Genomic DNA, 22,636 nt, shown 5'->3' on the forward strand with positions numbered 1-22,636 from the left:
TAACAACATATACATCCATACATATATCTTCTTCTTCTTCTTTCGGCTGCTCCCATTAGGGGTCGCCACAGCGGATCATCCGTTATGATCCGCATACTGATTTGGCATAGGTTTTACGCCGGATGCCGTTCCTGACGCAACCCTGGTCGCCTCTTACAACACAGGGATAAGGATTGGGTTTCGCCATGATTCCGGGCTGCCCTACACCCTCTCATAGCGCGGCCCAGCGCAGAGCAGAGCACCCGTCCTCAAGCGATCCTCCAACCCAAGCCTCCGAGTATCCGGATTACAGGCGCACGCCACTACGCCCAGTGACATCCATACATATATACATACATATATAAATGCTCGTGGGGTGTGCTTACACATTATGTAAGCATATGAACCATGCTTCCCCTTTGTCTTGGGTCGCTCACCTGCATTTGATTTTGCATTAATTTTTTCCATTTATTTATATTTTCATTTATGGATGCTTTATGAAGCTTCTGTGATATTTCCTGGTTTGTCCGCTTCAATGTCCATCGACAAGCAAAGTTACCGTGCTTCCCTATTGTCTCTAGTCACTCATCTGCATTTTATTTTTTTTTTTCATTAAGTTATATTTTCATTTATGGATGTTATCTGCCAATTCATTTAATTTTTCAGGTGAAGCAACTTCGATGTCCATCAGCACGCATAAATTTCAGGTTTCAATGTCACGCGGAAGGTACTGACTGATCTTTAATATCAATCAATGAGTGAATGAGTGAATCAGTCAGAGGTTAGAAAGAGCTTTATATTTTAGATATACTTCCACTTCGTTCATGGAAGTATCCCGGTATACTGTGTGTGTATACTATATATATATATATATATATATATATATATATATATATATATATATATATATATATATATATATATATATATATATATATATATATATATATATATATATATATATATATATATATATATATATATATATATATATATATATATATATATATATATATTGTTACGGCTGTGGAAATTCACAGAACACCATATAGGTCCTTAGTTCAGTTATGCCGATAAGTCCGTGTTCAGTTAGATTTCCCCACCGTTGTTTAATGGGGATTATTCGTGTCACCCGGGCTGTGATCTTTGAGTTAGCCGTTTTTCTTTCGCTATCATTATTTTGGACCAACCACTTCACTACAACCACGATCAACACCAATCACGATCGCCTCAACCACCAACCACAACAACCACGCCGCCTTAACCATCACCGCATTTCCTACCTTGGCACACGGTTGCCAGAGGCCTGGCCTTCGTTGAGGGAAAGCAGTTCTTCAAATTTCTGCCCTGCTAGAGCTGCCCCAGTCAACTGCAAGTGTTGTTATTATGAAGTGGAAATGTCTCGGAGCAACAACAGCTCATCCACAAAGTGGTAGGCCACCCAAGCTCAAATAACTTGAATGCTAAGTACTGAAGCAAGTAGCACGGAAAAATTGTCTGTCCTCGGTTGCAACACTCACTAACGAGTTTCAAACTGACTCTGGAAGCAACATCAGCACAAGCACTGTTCATCGAGAGTTTCATGAAATGGGTTTCCATGGCCGAGCAGCCACACACAAGTTTAAGATCACGATGTGTAATGCCAAGCGTCAGCTGTTGTGGTGTAAAGCTCACCACCACTGGACTCGGGGCAATGGAAGCACATTCTCAGGTGTGATGAATCACGCTTCACCATCTGACAGTCCGATGGACGAATCTGGGTTTGGCAGATGCCAGGAGAACGCTACCTGCCTGAATGCATCGTGCCAACTGTAAAGTTTGGTGGAGGAGGAATAATGGTCTGTGGCTGTTTTTCATGGTTCGGACTCGGCCCTTAGTTCCAAGGAAGGGAAATCTTAACGCTACAGCATACAATACCATTCTAGAGGATTCTGTGCTTCCAACTTTGTAGCAACAGTTTGGGGAAGGCCCTTTCCTATTTCAGCATGACAATGCCCCCATGCACAAAACGAGGTCCATACAGAAATGGTTTGAGATTGGTGTGGAAGCCTGCACAGAGCCCTGACCTCAACCCCATCCAACACCTTTGGGATGAATTGGAACTCTGACTGAGAGCCAGACCTAATTACCCAACATCAGTGCCTGACCTCACTCGTGTTCTTGTGGCTGAATGTGAATATGTGATGTGAACAATATGTGAATGCAGCATTCAAAATGTAAACTATTCAGCCTGGCAGAGGTATGTTCTCTATGGAGTGCATTCCGTTTCACCAAGTTGTCACTCTATGAGTGATTTTTCATGTGTTTATTTGTCTGTTTGTGTACAGGATATCTCAAAAAGTTGTGGACAGGTTCATTTTGAAATTTGGTGTGCAGGTTGGGTGTTTGACAAGGACGAACTGATTAGATTTTGGTGAAGATCCCGATCTGGCTACTAGAATTTTTTCAGTGATTCTTCCAGGAAGAAAAAGAATTGGTTCAATTTTGGTGAATATCTGAATCCGGATCTGGATACGAGAAATATTTAATTCTAAAAGTGATTCTTCACCATTCAGAGATAGTGCCAAAAACGATATATAGCATGATATTTCAAAAATGTATTGTGCCAGATATGTTCTCATGGATTGGGCATTGTGTGGTGGAGGTATGTACTCTACCGAGTGCCCTTCTAGTTTATAATTATGTTACTTTGCCCCCTGTAGTGAGTAATAGCTGCTACTTAATTGGCCCCTCACAAAAGGAAGAGACCCTCTCTTAGACAGGCCCTTGCTGCTCCGATGGTTGGCAGTGAGTGCCCTGGAAGCAGCAGGGAAAAGAGTGGCATCTATATGTGGGAGAATTCCGTTTCCAGCCTGTGGGTCACCAAAATATCTCAGATGGCAGAGCACTCGTTTGGTTTTCCAGAGGACTTGGGTTCCATTCAATCATCACATATGCAAATATGGCTGAATAATGAAGGTATTTACAGGAAATATCGCTAGCATAGAGTTGCAAATATACTTCCTGCATGGCAGTGAGCTGATAAATGATTAATAAAAGTAAAGGTAAAGTTTGAGGACTTCCCAAGATGAAGGGGAGCCCCTCAAATTGTGCAAATTTATAAAAAAAAAAACTTCCACCTACCTTAGAATGGAAAAAAAAGTGGCACCGTTCGGGTGGAAACTCAAAATCACAATTGTATTTAGAAATTACCAAACCAGCGAATGTTTCTGCCGAACCCCTGATTGCGTTTCCTTACAGATGGGAGCAGTTTCGTATGGATCAAAACTCATAATCATAATTGTATTGAGGAAATTATTAAACCTCTCACACAGCTTTAGGCATCTGCTGGGACCCCAAAACATTCCACAGAAAGTTTGGCGCGGCTGGTCCCAAAACTGACGGAGGAGTTCGGGAACGATCGGACAGACAGACAGATAGATAGATAGATGGACGTGCTTCCTTTATAATATACATACATTCTAGCTGTTTACCTACCATACAGTTGAATTTTGAAAGTTCAACTTTAATCAATTAAATGAAGAATTTATTTTAATTTCATTTTTAAAATAATTAACTTATTAGCACAAACATAACACAGGCAATAATCACGTATTTAATGGACACAAATACACTCACTATACCTATTAGTGTGTATGTGAACAATATGTGAATGCAGAAATTGTAGGACTATTTGGCGTTAGAATAATGGAGCGGCCATATCCACGTGCACATTTGGGAATATATAGGTATGTTGTGTTTGGTGAGTAAACTTGTGTATCTTATTTCTCTCATTCGAGTGCAGCTTGTGGCTGCTGGTTGCGTCATTTGGTTGGGACGTGGCTATGTCCCTCTTACCAGTACACTGGCGCTCATTTTGCCGACCTCGGAAGGATGACAGGCTGAGTCAACCTCCTGGTGTATTTTAATTCAGCGGCCAACAGGGCTTGACTCAGGATCCTAGGATCCCAAGCCACCACCCTAACCACTAAGCCAACACCAGGCTTGTGTGTCTTATAATAACGCTACTAAAAAACATAGTGATCCTTTGGGCCACCTTGCTGAGAAAAGCTTGGACTGCGCATGTGCAATTGGCCAAAAATTGCTTTGCCCTATCTTTCTGAGGAGAAAGGCAGAGCCAGGCCTGGATTAAGTTTATGAGGGGCCCAAGGCTAATAGGTTGGAAGGGCTGAAGTCAGTACTACATATTGTATAAAATTCATAAATTCATCAGACTAATTTATTCACACATATATTTGTGACGTCCCACTCGCTTGGGTTGTTAGACGAGACTGCACCAGAATCAGTGTGAATGGTGGGATCAGTGCTTTGACTTCTGTCTTCAGAGGATGGGAGTGAAAGTGCAGCTAGCAAAGTCAAAAGAGGGTGATCCTTTTCATCATGTGCAGCAGGTTCACTCTCACTGGTCATCACCTAAACGTGTTCACTGGATTTAGGAGCAAAAAAGTGTCCTCGAAGATGGTGTACATTTCAATGCGCAAATTGACATCTTGTCTTTGCTGCCTTAGTTTGGCTTCCTTTACTTTTTGCCAGCCTCATTTCTTAGACATGCTGGTAGATCAATCATCAATGGACAAAATCTGGAGAAAAAAAAGAGATTTGAAAATTTTGAGGTCGAAAAAATATCTCCATGTTATATTATGTCCCTCTATCCTGCTGTAGGTCTTTTTCCCTCATTTCCACTTTGTTTATGTATTTATCTCTTTGCTTGTTTCTGACTTCATATTTGCTATATATTTCCTCACAATATTGATGCTTTATTATGCACTCTTGTGCGCGCGCGCACACACACACACACACACACACACACACACACACACACACACACACACACACACACACACACACACACACACACACTCACACACACGCACACACATGCACACACACACACACACACACACTCATGGGGCATGGTTGATACTGCACACATGTAGTGTGACATGTTTGCAGTCTGTAAACAGATAAATAAATCAATTAAATTGAGAATGAGTGAGCGGTATGAGATGATTTTTTTAACTATGTGATGTCCAGGCTCTGTTCTCCTGGCTGAGGGAGTGATGCATGACTTTTGTTTAATGGATATTTTCATTTATGGACATTTACGGATAGTTTTTTTATTTTTTATTTTTTGCTGGAATTGCAAGTTTGAGTGCATCATTGTGCCAAATTCCATCTTTTTAGCCCACCTAGAAAGTGCTAAATATTTAGGTGGGTGAATGATTCAGTGAGTGATGATTAGAGATACATACATATGTACGAAGGTGAAGGACTTTATGTCCATTGGAGACCGGGGGAGTGTTCGCCACACTCCACATATTTTGATTTTCCCACCGATCGCATCATGTGCCTTCTGATTGAATGGATTGCATTAGCGTGAACAATCGTCCGGGAGGCAGATCGATGGTTGTTCTTTGCGGATTATGCGGTTTTACCGTGTGAGACAGAATCCGTGGAGATGCTCACCATAACAGCCAAGAGGTGTGATTGACACACACACACACACACACACACACACACACACACACACACACACACACACACACACACACACACACACACACACACACACACACTCTAGGCATGGAAGTGCAGCAAGTTAATGTTATGGAGGGAAGAAAATGTGGCATTGATCCTTATAGTAACGTCACTCCTAAGTTTTTTTAGCTGTCCTACGCATAGCGGGAGATGGGGTTTTGAAATCGGGTGCGTGTGTGTGTGTGCGCGCGTGCATGTGCATGTGCTTGTCTGTCCCATAACTTCTAATTTTCAAGAAAGCTTTATTATGAGATTATGAAGAAGAAAAATTAATAAATTTGTCACCTGGTCAAATGTGAACGTCACATAAAATTGTCAGTTTTCATCCAATTGACCTGAAATTTTAAGAATTTGCATACGTTGGGTCACTGAATTGGTTCACCAATCAAAAGCTAGAGCCGATTTTCTTTTTTTTAGATCAAAAGGTCAAGGTTGCATAAAATTGGCAACTTTCATCTCATTGACTTGAAATTTGAACAAAATTTGCATATTGCATCATTGAATTAGTTAAACAAAAATCAGAACGATCGATTTTGTCGTTTTGATATGTTAACGGTTTCCATGACAACAGGCTTGTTTTTAGCTGTTTTTGGCACGCTTAGCATTGGGAAGAAGACGAAGAAGTCCGAATACAAAGCAGACGCGGATGGGTTTTGCATTTCCAGATGCTTTCTAATTTTTTTTTTTGCATTTGAATATAAATATATGCTTTCAATGCAGAGGATAAATTGTTGCCAACAGGCAATGTTTGCAATAAGCTATTTTCTTGCTATATATTGATCTAATGTGTATGGTGCAGTTTGTGCATCCATCATATACAGAGCAAGGACATTAGGACAAATCCGTGTGCTTTATTACAAGGATATTAGGAGACAATGGTCAAATCGACACAATCTATGGTATTTTAACCTGAGATCCCAGCATTATGGGTTATTTGCTCAGATGAGAACACTGCACCAATCTTTGCTTCAAAAAGCAACCCTCTTCAAAACTGTGCATCCTGATGACATATGTAAGTAAACCTTGTGAGTTTTATTTTTAAATAGCACATTTCATGAAGAATAAAGGAATATTCTGGCAGGGAAGCTTTTCGTAAACACAGGTCAAGACTCATGGAAGAGCTTGGCAACAAAGTGCACTAGCGAAACAACACTGAATACAGTGTTCCTCCACAACCCTCGACACTGTGTGCAAAAAAAGGAGCGGAGTGGAGGTTAGTTAGATCTGGACAAGGCATTCCCTGTCATGTAACCGGTTCGAGGTTTCTTTGCAGCCAGATGCCATCATCTCTGTTCATCATCATCTACAAAAACTGAAGATGTGTGTTCAGGAATTATCTTATTTCAAAGTTTTTATTTATTGTTGGTGTTAGTTTGTTGATGTAAATATTTGTGTAGCACATTGATTGCCTTCTTGTGTGCTTTTTTCCCAGGTTAATGTGTTCTTCTCTGGCCTGTGTATTTCTGTGGGCCCTGTTCCGATGGGTTGCTGTGTTTCCACTCATTCCTCTTTTCCTGTTTTCTCATTCTACAGCTTGTTGCCACGCCAATTGCCTTTTTCCACTTTGTCGCTTCGCTCTTCCATGAGCCTCAAGTTTTTCATAAATATAAACAAAACAGAGAAACAACATCATCATGGAAAAGCAAAGTTATGGGTAGAAAGGGTAGCAGCATCAATCTAACAAACATTGTCAACAGGCACAGGAGATTGCATAAGAAGGTATTGGCCTGTGCTCTTCAAAGTTTTGAGGGAATAGCAAAGTGAGGATGCAACAAAATGTGACTGTATGTATAATACGAGCGCATTATGAGACTAAGGATTCAACACTCCTTGGGTGTCGCTTCCCTGCTCTCTGTATATGCTCCGACTGAGGCTAGTGATCTCACCGTGAAGGACGCATCAAATTATATGCCATGCTCGAGTCTGTGGTTGCTCAGTGCCCCAAACGGGATACTCTTCCAGGCTTGGGGGATTTCAGTGCATTAACTGGCACTGGCACAGATGGTTATGAGACATGTGTTGGTCCCCATGGGTCTGGTACTGTGAACCAGAACAGCACTAAGTTCCTTGACTTTGCAAGAAGTCATGGACTTAGGGTGGCTGGTTCATGATTTCAGCACCCGCAGGCTCATCGCTGGACTTGGTATTCCAACGCTGGTGGTGTGGCAAAGGAAATTGACCATGTGCTCATTGATGGTCGCTGGAGGATGATCCAAAACTGCAGGGTCACCTGAGTGCTCAATTCCTCAATACTGACCACCGGCTTGTTGACGCAACTCTCAAGTTGCAGCTTAAATCCAGGAGAATGGTACCATCCTAGCCTAGGCTGGATGGTGGCAAACTCAAGGATGAGAGGGTAGCTGAGGAGTTTGTGAACAGGCTGAGTGAGGATTTGGGGTGTCTGGGTGCTTTGAGGAATCCTCAAGAGTTGTGGAGTGCCTTCAATACTATCATCCTTGATGTTGCCGGTGGATGTCTTGGAACTCACCACAGGGTGAAGAAGAATTTTGGCTCTCAAGGGACAATTGATACCATTGACCAGAGTCACAGGGCCAGATTTAATGGTATAGCTGAACTGTTAAGGGAGTTGAAGCGTAAAAATGTACGTGCACTGAGGGTGGACAAGGAGGCCTACATGTGAGGAATCTGTGAGGGTGTAGAGAATCAACTGTGGTCAAGTGATTCTTATCCTGCTTACAGGGGAATTCACGGATTGCGTTCGTCCTATCCCATCCCTCGGTGTACTGCATTTAGAGCGGAGGGTGGTGGGCTCTTGACTGAGCAGTCCGAAGTGAAGGCCCGCTGGGCTGTTTACTTTGAGCAGCTGTACCAGGCTGATTCACCAGCTCTCGAGTTGGATGTCAGGGGTGTTACTATCCCTTTTGCTGACCCTCTAATCAACTGTGATCCACTTTCGTTTGTGGAAACACAGGCTGTGGTGAACCGGTTGAAATGGGGTAAAGCTCCTGGGATGTGTGACATCCATGCTGCACTTCTCAAGGCTGGTGGAAATGCTGCACTCATGCCGTTGCATGCAGTTTGGTGCTCTGTTTGGAACACAGGCTTCATCTGGAAGAGGGGCCTTGTTGTCCCTCGTTGGAAAGGGAAGGGTTATCGTCAGAATTGCAACAACTACTGAGGTGTGACGCTGCTCTCAGTGCCAGGCAAAGACTTTGTTCAGATAATTCTTGATAGGGTTCGCCACCACCTGCTTTCACACCACCACCCAGAGTAGTCTTGCTTTCACCAAAGAGGTCAACGATTGACTGTATCCTTGCTCTTCGTGTCCTCTCCGAACGCAGACGAGAGTTTCAGCAGGGGCTGCTTGCAGCTTATGTTGATCTCTGTAAAGCATTCAATTCAGTGAATCGGGATGCCCTCTGGAGGATTCTTGGTCTTCGTGTGGTACCACCAAAACTGATCAATCTGATGTCTCAACTATACTCTGGTACTGAGAGTGCTGTGAGATGTGGTGATTCCATCTCTGACTTATTTCCAGGTGTTACTGGAGTTCTTCAGGGGTGTGTACTGGCCCCCACACTTTTCATTGTTTGTATGGACTGGATTCTGGGGAGGTTGTTGGAGACATCAAGCTGCAGTGCATCGTTTGGGAATGTCAAGATCTCTGACCTTGATTTCGCAGACAATACAATATCTTTGCCAAAACTCTGGATATCCTTTTGGGGGCCATTGAAGCGCAGAATGAGGAGTCAGAGCCATTGGAATGATCAGTTTCCTGGGTCAAAACAAAGATCCAGGTTTTCAATGACATTTTGTAAGCTGCTATCCTGTCTGTACCTGTTTATGGTGAGGATGTTGAGGTCATGGAGAGATTCACTTACCTTGGTAGTGATATTCATGTCTCTGCTGGCTGTGAGCCAGAGGTCAGTAGACGTCTGGGCCAGGCCTGAAGAGTCATGAATTCACTGGATATATGGCACTGCCGGTACCTGTGCAGGAGGACAGAAGTCCGAGTCTTCAGGTCCTTGGTGCTTCCAGTCTTGTTCTACGGGTGTGAGATTTGGACTCTGACCAGGGATCTGAGATGGAGACAACGCTTTTCGTACCAGGTCTCTTCGAAGAATCCTTGGCTATTGCTGGTCATACTTTGTGTCCTACGTGCGATTTCTGAGAGAGACTCAAATGAGATTTGTTATCTGCATAGTCTGTGAGCATCAGCTGCGTCTGTATGGACATGTGGCTCATTTTCCCGATGCTGATCTTGCTCACCAGATTCTCTCAGCGAGGGAGCCTTATGAGGGCAGGAGGCCAATGGGTCGACCACATGCCTTGTGGTTGCAGCAGATTGATCAGCATCTCAAGGAGATGGGGATTGGCCAGGCATCTGCCTGGGAGATGGCCAGTGGACACAGTGACATGCTGCTGCAGTGCATGCTCCCATATTTGACCTGGCGACCTTCATACATTGAAATGTCCTGCATAATCACAAAGATTTTGTATAAATCAATCAGCAGAGGTAAATATACTTGTCTTTGTGAAGGCTATAGTGTCGTCTGCATTAGCGGACGATTTCAGCAATACATTTTATCAGCTATAGTTTAATAATATTGGTAGCTGACATGGGAAGTGAACTTCAACTGATATTTTGAGCATTAACCCTTCGTTTGAACAAAAAGGAGATTTATAACATTTCAAAATGGGAAAGCTGCTCGGCTATGTGAGTTATCTCACATTGTCAATTCATTTTCCCATGCTAATCCATTGATTCCACTGAAGATTATCTTCTGGATTCAGCCTGAATTGCCCTTTCTGCATTGAAAGTGAAGCTTCCATTCCAGTTTTACAAATTTGCAGTCAATCCTCTAATTCAGACCTCAAAATGGCACGGACAATATAAGGGAAGTTTGCAACATACTGTATTTATATTCTTACACGAAGCAATCATTTGTTGACAGTCATCAGGAATGTACTGTGAATCATCAGTTACATTGTAGTTGCTGTGGAGTTGTGAGTGAGGTCCACATCACCATCCATTTAAAATTACAAGCATCCTTAAATTCAGCATCCGATCTGTTTCAGCATTAATTGATGAGCTTTAAATGTCCCCCACACTGTGTTCTTCAAGAAGAGTGCGTGAGCTGTTGCCAGCACCTTGGTCAAATTCCAAATTCCTGCTCGAACTACAGGGGGTACTGCATCAGCTGTATCGCTGCACTCCCAGCAAATTATGCTTCCATAGCCATGTGCTGCATTCTAAAGAAGAAGAAGAAGAAGAAGAAGAAGAAGAAGAAGAAGAAGAAGAAGAAGAAGAAGAAGAAGAAGAAGAAGAAGAAGAAGAAGTCAAACATCCAGTTTTGTTGTCATTTGAAACAATTCCAAACATAGTTGTCAGAGGCAGCTGTTCTAATCAATCAAATTCGTGTCCCAGAATTCCATGCATGCTGTGAACCTGGTGTTGGCTTTATGGTAAAGGTGGCTGGTTTAAGATCTGAGGGTTTGAGTTTGAGCACCTGCCAGACGTTGAATTAACACCAGGTGAGGTTGATTCAGCCTATCATCCTTCTGAGGTCGGTGAATTGAGTACCAGAGTGCTGGTAATAGAGAGCACTGTATCAGCGGCACAACTGCACCCCAGAAAATGATGCAACCAGCAACCGCAGGCTGCACACGATAGCTAGATATACATGCTATCACCATTTCAGTTTGTTGTCTCTCCTTACATTGCCAAATACTTGTGGTCATTCAAACAATCTTGGAAGAGGAAGGAGTATTTCACTGAATATAACCTTGCCTGCACACCCTGTAGTGGCAGGAGCAGAATCAGCTTCCTGCTGCTTGTGTTTTAACCTTCTTTTTGTCTTTCCGACGATGTCATGAAGGAAGAAATGTGTGCAAAATATCAGTGTTAAAATGCTAGTTTTATTACTGTTCCCTGCTGGTTGGAAACATTTTCGAGAGTTCTCCATAATTGATAAAGCGAGAAAAGGTAAAGAAACAGTTCGAGTTAAAGTTGACTCGTCAATAGGAATGATTTTCAGCATTTGGATTCATTTTAGACACAAGCGCTTGTCCAAGTGGCCATTATTATTCTAACATGTTTATGGGAGAGTTTGTTCTGTTAATCTATGGAGAAGACATCGATTTTCTAATTTGGACTGACAGAGCCAGTGGGATATCCCAACATCTGCTGCCTCCTTATTGGTAACAAGCGCAACGTGTTCCACAGCTTAGGTAGATACTTATTCCATATTATCCTCTTTCACATTTCATAGAGTCACGTGAGTTTGTGTGACGCACACACATCTTGCCACAGATATGAAACTGCAATCATATCTACAATCCATCACGTAATTGAAATTTCCTCAAACAGCTTTGGTCCTGTTTTTCATCAATGTGGGTCACCTTTTTCAGGGTGGGGAAATTTCAATTATCTTGAGTGGAACAGAGTTTAGAGCCCATTTCGTGTAATTCAAATGCAGGGTTATAAAACTCGCAGTGCAGTTTTATCATTTGCCAATGCATTGGTGATGTATGAGTAAGTTGTATTGTATATAATACCTTTCAATAACGTTTTATGAAATTGTGCATTTTGCAGGTCCTGTTGACACTTGTATACATTGACACTTAAAAAGAAGACATGGCAACAAAAAGTATTTATTACAATGGGATTTCAAAGTTGATTTGCAGAAATGCAAAACATGACTTGCAAATTTAAAGAAACTAAAGAGTGCTTCAGTAAAATTAGTCCGTACTAGCTTATATACCCATCAAGAACGGGTGATTGTTTGGTATGGGATCTGATTGGATGTGAGGATCATGAAACAAATATAACCCCATGATGGTTATAATAATGAGTTCCCTTACAAGGGACTTAAATACAGGAGGAGCCCATGGGGCCCATAAAGCCTGCACAGTCGTTGCCAACGTATGGTTGTTTGTCTGTGCTCTTTCCTTTTAAATAGCTGGGAATCAAGCAAGGAAAGGCACATTCCATTTTTAAAGTCTTTGGTATGACTTGGCCTGGGTTTGAACCACTGACCTCGATCCCAGACTCAAAGTGCACACTTTAACCATTATGCCACCGAGTCTAGTTGTGCTGGAAGTACCACCCACTGGAATGCCGTGACATCGTCTGGCATAAGGCGGAGAAAGATAACGTCATACGTCAAACAAATTGCAACAGAAAACTAAACCTATTCCATTATGAAGGACTCACACAGATATTATATATATCCAAAATCTACTGGATGTGCCGGGGACAAATGTTCTTTTTTTCCACTTCTTTCTTCCCCACCAATGGAGTGGTATGATTTGCATGGTATCCATGCAGAACAATGGCGGATGACCATGGTAACAGAATTTGTTTACCAACACTTCAACTAAATTTTCGGTCAGCAATTGTCTATGTGAAGCGAATTCTTCATATCACGTACAGATTATAGTGTTGTAAGGTCATATAATGTAATGTAGCTGGTTATCATCCTTACCTTTTCAATCTTTGCTTGTGTGGGAACGAATTTTAATTATGATTATGATTTTTTTTCTTTAAAATTGGACGATTCCGAAATTTTCTAGTCGCTGTTTGTATTCCATGTCAGACCTCCATATTTCCAAATGAATATAATGAACGGTCACTTTTGACCCCCTTTAATATTATCTGCTCATTCCGATCATTGTTTTCCCAATTTTGAACGCGATTTTTATCGGGTTTTTTTTGATAAAAAATGTAGGAAAATATTAGATTTTTTTTTTCACTCGCGCTGGCTTGGATGATAAGCACTTACATTTTATATGGCCTTGTAGTGCGTCTGGTAGACAGAACCGATCCGTTAATGGAGGGACGGGACGGTGCTGTGTGTGGAGTTAGCATTGATATCATCAAATTTGCAGCGTGAACTTCTGAACTGGAAAGCAAATCCTGATGAAGTTTTCACATGAGGAAACGCCAGGGAAGCGAGCACGTAGGCCAAAAGATGTCCTCATCGAGAATGCTTTCTTAATTGTTTCAGACGAGATGATTGGTGATGATGAAGTACAGTGGACAATTCCAGACATGTGCGCTCGCATGGGAGCAATATGTGAAACTCCATACAGCTGGCAATATATCAAACGGCGTTTGACGGACACGCTCGGAGACGCAGTTACTATCTCAAATGTACATGGAAGAGCCAATGTGGTCACTTTCAATGCAACTGTGTCGAAAATTTTGCAGAAATTTCATGACACCCCCCGCTGTACTGGTGACACGGAATCTGAGAAATGCCGGATAATATCAGCGGCCGCAGCGATAATCAGCAGTGAGACAATCGAGAAGTGCAACATATACGACAAAGAGCACTATCCGGATCCTACAGATTTGGAGTCTGTGGATAAAATGCTGGAGTTTCTACCGGATTCATTGAAGTTACTGTTGGATGAACTGATCTCTGTCAAGACTAAGGCTTTGAAGACGGCGTCATGAGGACAGTGCTTCGTACAAGCGATCCGACCGAGAGCGGCATTGGCACCATTGCAAGTTGGATTAGCAGTTCAATTGCATCATTATTTCGGGTCTAAATTCTTGATTGACACACTGTATAGCCATGGGTTTTGCTCTTCGTACACTGAAGTATTAAAGTTCGAATCGTGTGCAGCAGCTCAAGTTCCACTTACAATGGACATAGAAAACGATGCAGTGCGTTCCTTAATTAGTGGGAACGGACATTTTTCACGATCATTATACACGTGAGTCCTCTGAAAAATTTATCATTTTCTTCTTCCTCTCATATCAATGACGTCACTGATGACGTCATCCTCCGTGTCCGTAATCTGGCACATACTGACGTCATATACATATTATTATTTCAAGAGTGCCGGTTTTCACATATTATCCTCATTGTCAGGAAAACGTGGTAAATGAAAACAAATTTAAGTTTTTAGGCCATTATCTGGTAGATGGCAGCCATTTTGAAATTATGTTAATTAGGTAATTTGTCCCCGGCAGATTCGAGTAGATTTTGGGTGTTATTATTCCCGAAGGGTGCACTACTCGTTACAGCAGTTTTCATTTCTGTTGCAATTTGTTTGACGTTGGCCTTGTTTTTCAATTATTAGCACCCGCCTACATGGTGACGCGCTTTAAGAAAAGTCTACGTTTAACTGGCTTAAATCTACTATAAATGGATTAGGTGTATGTGTGTATGTGTGTGTGTGTGTGTGTGTGTGTGTGTGTGTGTGTGTGTGTGTGTGTGTGTGTGTGTGTGTGTGTGTGTGTGTGCGTGTGTGTGTGTGTGTGTGTGTGTGTGTGTGTGTGTGAGTGAGGCATGTTTTTTGTGGAGTTCAACTGGAGCTTTCTGACGTGGAATGTGATGCACTGAAATGATTTTCATGATCTCCTTTTTTCATTAGGCTAATTAACTATAAAGAACCCGGAAGAGTTCCCATTTTTTAAACACATGCCATGTTAAGGTGTATCGAGCAGCTTAGTAGGTCCTTCCACCACGGTATGGCATTCTGTTTACAAAAATAAATAACAATAATAATGATAACATTGTAACAAACCATCTATTAATTAAAACAAATAATTTTAACAACAATAATAAAAGTATTAACATTTGGCAACAATACTTTAATGAATGTATAATCCCCTGCCCTGGCCCAGGCACATCTGAGCTTGGTGAAAATCAAGCTAATGCTTTAGCAGTACAGCTTGCAGGTGTGCTCCAAGGCCATGAAGACCAATGAAAATTTTGTCCAATGGACCAATAGGCCAACTAGTGGAATAAATAGAGGAGTTGGATGTAAATTTAGATACCTTTACCAGAATTGTAAGACATTGTTAATTATCCATTCAAAGATTGGTGGCTATGCCCCTTAGCGGTGAGAGAAGACAAAGGAACATTCTACAAAGATCCAGACAGACAAAGGGACATACTATCCTTTCATTGATGTTCATTGATGTGCTAGAAAATATCACAATTTTGCTTTTTTTTCTTGTTAATGCTGTTACATAAATGGTTGTTGGGGAGACTATAGTTAGATTGGGCCTTTGAATCATCCGTTTCACATAGTTCTTAGAACTTTGTGAACCATATGATATAAGGACTTGTGTTGGATTAAGTTGTCTGGCGTACAGCGCACAAAAGAGACAGGCCTTGTCTATTTTAGATATTAGAAAAGTTATGGATGTCCTATCCATGTGTTCTCTCTATTTGGAACAGGCCGAGAACCAGGTCAAGGGTCAAGGCCTACCATGCAGTACGGCCCACAGCTGTCAGCCTCAGGTTGGGGCCAATGTGCAGTAAGGCCTCCATTTTCCACCATGGGAAATGACTCTACTCCATCCATATATGGAAACTCCCCGTTTCCAAGGTTGTCCAGGCTTTGGAGGAGGGGAGTGGGTGGTGAAGTCTGGTTCATCGCCCAAATATGGAAGTCCTCCCATCCTCAACAACTGTCAGTCATTGCCACCGGACCAGCTCTGGACTTTGGGGAGTCCCCATAGGTTTGCCGCTGTCACATGGGGCCTGCACAGCCCCTCTTATTGAGCTTGCGGTGGAGGAATGTGGGGTAACAGTAAATTTATGCGTACATTGGGGTGTGTTCAACCTCTCTTACTTCATGGGCTCTCTCTTACATCCAGTGCATGTCTTGTTTTGGATCTCTTTAGTGCTTCTTGTGATTCTGAATGCTAGTGGCATCCTGTGGATGCTCTGTTCTTCCCTCTTGCCCTCCTGGGATGCTGGCCTGCTTGCATCGTTTTCACTGTCGCTTGCCAGCTATATCCTGCCTTGAACATTTTATCCTTTGGCCTGGTTCTCTGAGTAAATGCTTGACTGTGTTGGGCATCTAGATGGGATAGTTTAATTTTTTTTGTATTTAGTCCTTCTTTCATTATTGTCTTTTTCCATCCAGGATTTCATGCCGAATATGTTGCCAAATAAAACTTGATTTTAAGGCTGCATTTGCGTTTGATTCCCATCATTTTTCCGCCCCAACAGTTTGGCACTTTCATTGGATTTGCCTGAAGGAATAAAGTGGATAATTATTTAATTACAACCAATACGGTTTTAGACTATGGAGGCGGTTGGGTGGGGGGTTATGATGCATGCACTGTGGAGTGGGGATTGGGGGGGGGGGGGATGAAGAGAAAACATTTAAGTTGATAAAAGGAAGAGAAGGGAGGAAGGAGAGTGCGAGCGCAATGGGAAGAGAAGGGGAAAGGTTTGGAGGAGATAAACATGAAAGGGTATGTTATATTTTGGGAGTGAAATGCTGCCATGTAATAAATACGTGGCCGTTTTCAACTACGTTTGATTATTTTTAATTTTTAATTGAGATTGTGGGCATAGTTGATTAAATTTGAATCAAATCACACATAATTTCTTGGGATGACATTATGTATTTGATCAGAACTTTTTCCTTTGAAAGAGTGAGACTTGTTATATAGAGCAAGGTAGAACTGACAGTAGAACAAACATCAAGACTATGAATGAACAGGAAATTGAGGGTCGGGAGGACAGGAGGAAAATCTGAAACTAGCAAGTGAGACGTTGGGTTAGGGAAGGTTAATAGGGGTAATACATATCATTGGTCATAATTTGGGGTGACAAGAGATGCTGCTGCGCTGCTTGCTTGAACAGGGAGGGTCAGAGGATTTATAATTATCAAAGAATAGATGGTGTAGAACAGAGAGTCCACCGACCTGCCTGCGATGTGAAAGCAATCGACCTCAAGCTTCGTCGTCATCATGAAAGATGCCAATAATTTTCAGAGCTTTAACTTTCACATAATCTTGGAGAGACAGATGAGGCTGGGATGCCAACCCATAGTGGAGAGCAGAACTCCATGGAGTGATGCTTGGAGATGAGTGTTCATATCTCTTGGCCATCCTGCCAGCATAGTGGCAGTGAGTGTAATAAATGGTATATTTAACGAGTTTCATATTTGATATATAAGCAGTACCCTCACATAGTACTGTGCCCTCGTGTACAGCATTAAAAATGAACACGAACGACAATAAAGGTGCCTTAAAATGTCTCCTTATATCTCTCATTTTGCAAATAATGAGCAGAAAAACGATTAGTTCATTTAAATGATTTATACTGTCAAGTGAATTTATCTCAGCACTCTGCCGTTGAGTTTGGAGCTCCTCCTGATACCTCGTAGTTGCAGATCTGGAGTCCACTCTGGAGTATCAATGGTCGTTCCTTGTGTTCATAAGAGTCGATCCTTGTGTACCAATTGTCCTATCTCTCCCACCTACATCACAACATACTCATTTGATCTTTTCTCCTTCTTCCAAATTCAATCCCACTCACACGTTATCATTCTTATTGTTCTTCTCCACCTTTTTCTCCCCTTTATAAATCAAATGGCGTGCTATGTTGACTCTGAAACATGAAAGATTTTCTTTTCGTCAAGTGCCGCATCATAATCATGAACAAGTATTTTAGTTCCTCTCCATGCAGTTTGTTGTTTCAAGACGCATATATCAATTTCAGGTACAGTACATTTTACACTGCCTCCTTCCTTTATGGTCAAACAAACCACTGTTCTCCTTCCTTTATGGTCTTATGGTCTTTTGACCAGGTGTCGTACATTTACCGAAAATGTGCAAATGCATTTTGAGCGACTCAGAAATGACTTAAACATGCCGTACGTATGTTTAGAGATTCCACTCCAGAAATGTGAGTCACAAAGCATGTCGAGTCTTTCGGTGTTATGCTATGGTCCAAATTGCTTCCACTGACCCTGTTTGGTACTCAAGTACTCGTCTCAAGTGCATGCCAAACTGACTCAAGTCAGAGTGACCAACACACACAAACGGAGGTGGCTAATTTGAGACCCGGTAGGTCTCCGTTTTATCTCATGAAACCCACCGACGTGTGGAGATAGCAGCCAACAACAGCAACTTGCACACACATACACACACACACACACACACACACACACACACACACACACACACACACACACATCCTTTTGTGGCTGCAATTAATTGTTCTAAAATCATGTTTCTACTTGATGTTTCAGGCTCTTACTTCGAACCTTTAAAGGCAGATGTTCTCAACAATATCACTGCTTTCTTCCCAGGCAATATTGGAGACTCCTGACAGGCAGATGACATTAAACGAGATTTACAACTGGTTCACTCGAACGTTTGCTTACTTCCGGCGAAATGCCGCAACCTGGAAGGTACGCACATCAAATGATGCGAAAGACTTTGGCTCATGTGAAAGTGACAGGGCTCGGTTTCACGATTAAATGGTCTGTTCTCAGCTGGTTAGGATAAGCCATTTTATTTCTGGGCACACAGGTTGGTAGCACGTACTCTCAAATGTATTAATATTTGTATTCCATGCAATTTCAATATGGTTGGCAAAGATTTGTAATTTTAAGTATTCAGTGAGAATTTGCTCTCTTGTTTTTTTTCTTCTTCTTTTTTCTAGGTGCCCTTTTAATATACATGAGGAGATAATGTTATTGCCCGCGTAGATGTTAGATTTTTCTTTCCCCGGTTTTGTAATGTAGCTAAGAAGATTGCAAAGATGATTTGAAAGGGAACAAGGGTGATATGCCTTTAGAAAACCTTTTTTCATTAAAAAACAATCATTTGGTCTTAAAGAGCCTGCTTATTAGAAAAGATGGGACCAAGGGCTTACATTATTAGAGACTCGTTAGTAGTTGCCATGGCGATTATGTATTAGCAAGGCTAACGATCCACTCCAGCTATTATTGGTATGCATGGATCAGTGATTTGAAGGAAATGGGTGTTTTTTGAAGGTGCGTTTTAAAAAGTCAGGTTCAACAAGGGTCAAATTGGATCATAGTAAAATACAAGAAAAGCTTTTCTGGATTTAGTTCCGCAATGCTTGGACGTATTTCCAAATACATACAAGCGAGATTCATAGCTGGAGGAGGATTGGGTGAGGAGGGAAGGGGATATGCCCTTATTGTCGTATTTATTTCACTCCTCCCACCTGTTCCTTCCCTGATAACTTCCCTGATGCTCATCGATCTGCTTAATATAGGCCCTGGGGTGTCACCTCCTCATCTGCATTGCAATGGCACGGTGATTTTTGGAAAGTTATCCCCAAACACAGTTGTAAAGAAAGCATTTCTCGAAGGAAGTGAAGGCCTTGCATACATATTGATAGTAGAAACGGTGGCAAAACATTTCCAAACATGATGACTGTGGTGATCGCTTCTTTTGACCATTGTGAATCCTCAGAGAGAGAATTTGTATCAAACTTTCCATTTATGTTGAATACGAATGTAAAACCATGGTTCCAGTCCAGGGACCTAGTGAGATGGGATGCTACCAAGATGAGCAGAAATTATTGAAAGAAAAAAACAATAACAATGGCAGATAATCGCAAACAATATCAAGGCAATGGGAGGACATGAGCAGAGCCGTCGTCAACCATAGCACTCTCTGATGAGTCATCAGACGTTAAATGTAATTATCTTATGAAAATTCTGCGCACACAGAGAAAAGAGCTTTCATTAATTCTGCAGTTCAAGGTCAAGGCAAGAAAATGTGATGAAGTGAGGAGATGAACCGCCACTGCTCCGGATCTGATTGGGGTCTCGCTGCTGTAAAGAGAACTTGATACGGGATTATTGTTGTCTGCTTTTGAAACGGCAGCCTTGCTAAATAACATGCAGTTCATTAAATAGCCTTTGGAATGTATTTCTCGCATCCTGATGGATAACCACAAAGCCATAATTTGCATCCCTTGTATTCTTTCTTTTTCTTTAATTCCTACTGAAAAGATAATTTTCTGCTCTGTCAGGATGTTGACCATTAGCAATCGTCAGGTGAACAGCGGGCGCGATAGCCATGGCGAGATCCTGCAAGCATTTCCCTGACAGACCTTTGCCTTTCTTCTTTCTTTGCACCCCTCGGCCACTCCATGGCCATCCCTACCTCTTCTTTCCTCTCTTACCCCATCCCATTTCCCTCCGGATGCTTCCGTCCTGAAGAATGCTGTCCGGCATAACCTGAGCCTACACAAGTGCTTTGTGCGTGTCGAGAACGTTAAGGGGGCCGTGTGGACGGTTGACGAGTTAGAGTTCCAAAAACGAAGGCCACAGAAAATTGCGGGGTATGTGGGACTCGTCGGCAAGCCAACACTGCTACCTCATACCACTGTGTAATCTTACTTCTTTTAACTCAGCTAAACTCTGGCCATTGGTTCACTTATCAGCTTCTGCCGCACGCTGGAAGCTGGGCCCATCCCACTCGTGGCCTAGCTGTCCAATGGCTGCTTGGCAAGACCTCAGTCTGGCCTGCATGCTTCATACGATGGCTTGCTGTGTCCTGTGCAAGTTGCTGCCAAACGTTCATATTACCAAGCAAGCTGTGCTTGCTTCCATTGACCCTGTTTGGCACTCAAGTACCCGTCTCTAGTCGTTTGTGAAATTTTGGTCCAACAGGTCTAAGACGTTACAATGAATATTCGCTTTCTTTTTAAACATTAAAGTTCTAATTTCTTTCTCATCTTTCAAGGTACACTTATACCGCCCAAATTTATCTCCTTCGGCTTTACAGATTTGAATGTAATTTAATACAATGCATACAAATTCCACTTGACTTTTGTAAGATATTTGCATTGCGTAATAAGATATCTCCATTGGCTTTCTAAATTCGTTCTTCCTTTCCACAAATCCTGCATCTTGTCTTGTATCATTCATGTCAGCTATTATCCACGAGTTCATGCTCAGAGTTAAAAACATTTGAGTCGGTCACAAAGATAAACACGATTTTAATCACCGAGGTAATGAGAAGGCAGTGTGCTGTGTACTTCACTCAATTACATTTTGAAGTACACTTGAAGGAAATTTAACCATGCAGCATGTTTCTAGCATGGATCCACATTATTAGAGACAATACTTTCAGTGCAGAAAGCAAGCGATATAGTTAGAGTAGCAATGCGTTTATGGCACATGGTAAAAGAGAAAAATAGAATCACTGTATTTGGCAGGAATTCTGAGCACTGACATTTCGTGCTCTGTTTAACAGAAGTTGGGGAGTTTTTAATGTGCACTTGTGCTGCACCCCCCTTTAATGCAACATACATGAACTGCAGGAACATTCCTCAGCTGAACGTAACTGCTAAATTTGCCAAATTTTCAACTAAAGAGCGTGGGCTTTGCCAAAGAAGGTCATCAAACCATGTCATGCATGTGCGTGCCTTGGAATTCATTAGCTTTGTGTATTTTTCTTTGTGTTCTCTTCTGTTGTCGTCTTGCTTGCTGTTTGCTGCTGTGCTGCCCACCGCTTGCTGCACTCATCTCGCTTTACTGCTTGGACGTGGACATCTGCGCGGCTTCCATTGCTGTTCGCCCCCTGCCTTGCACCCGGCGTGGCATGGCGTCGGCCATCGCCGCCGTCCGCCTCTCGACGCTAGGGGGCTGTGCGCACGAACCTGTCACTACACAAGTGCTTTGTGCGCATCGAGGATGAATACGGCTCTTTCTGGACAGTTGATGAGGAGGAGTACTGCCGCGCACGCCACAGCCAGCGAGGCCGTCCTCGCAAGCCCGGCCTAGAGGGGCCCTACGGGAGCCCAGCATCTGGCAGCCAGTAAGATTGAATAGCCGCTGTGGGCTTGCTCTTGACCTGGCTACAAAAAGAAAAACGAAAAAAAAAATTCCTCTGTTACTTCTTATATTATTGTTTTATTTAGCAATGGTTGGTTTTGTCAAGAGAAAGCAATCTCAGACGCTTTTATTCAAGTGTACAAATGCGGTCAGGAAGCTAGCCGAAAACATCATTCCACATAAATTGATGAGGTTGTGTCTGTGCATATCCTCAGAGCCGAGCCAATGCATTTATTCGTGAGCACAGCACAACAGCACAAGAACATCCACTCAAACAAAGCGTTACCAAAATATTTTACTTTGGCAATCCATTTGTCCTTTATTCGGTGCATTGAGAGGAAATTGTGGTGCATTGAGATTCTGCATGGCTTAATGCTCTCAAATGCTTGACAGTTGTAATATGTTGAAAACAACGTCTTGGCTTCAGTTGTGCATGTGGCGAAATCAGTTTTGTTCCACAAATAGTAGATTGCCCCCCATACCCCTCCAGATTACGAATGTTTGGCTTTATGTGTTAGTTTACACCGCAGGCTGGTGTTCGCCTCTTGCATGCCCAACTGCCGGCAAACGT

General features: G+C 42.2%; 1 protein-coding gene and 1 pseudogene across 10 annotated transcripts in view; one reads left to right on the plus strand and one right to left on the minus strand.

Moving 5' to 3' along the window:
• LOC147020180 (forkhead box protein P1-B-like) overlaps positions 1 to 22,636 on the plus strand; it is a 737,853-nt gene that overhangs the window by 572,161 nt on the left and 143,056 nt on the right. For 9 of the 10 annotated variants that reach the window (XM_085895286.1, XM_085895291.1, XM_085895293.1 and 6 more), the window contains 2 exons: positions 18,553 to 18,654; positions 21,873 to 22,048. In XM_085895286.1, the coding sequence (XP_085751412.1) occupies positions 18,553 to 18,654; positions 21,873 to 22,048 (278 nt within the window). Of the gene's footprint in view, positions 1 to 18,552; positions 18,655 to 20,445; positions 20,568 to 21,872; positions 22,049 to 22,636 lie in introns of all 10 variants that reach the window. The other variant, XM_085895292.1, reaches the window with a different exon arrangement.
• LOC147020181 (signal recognition particle RNA) lies at positions 168 to 313 on the minus strand (annotated as a pseudogene).

Source organism: Eptatretus burgeri, chromosome 9, assembly GCF_056783735.1.
Source record: "Eptatretus burgeri isolate ZD-2024b chromosome 9, Ebu_testis_v1, whole genome shotgun sequence".
Lineage (NCBI taxonomy): Eukaryota > Metazoa > Chordata > Myxini > Myxiniformes > Myxinidae > Eptatretus > Eptatretus burgeri.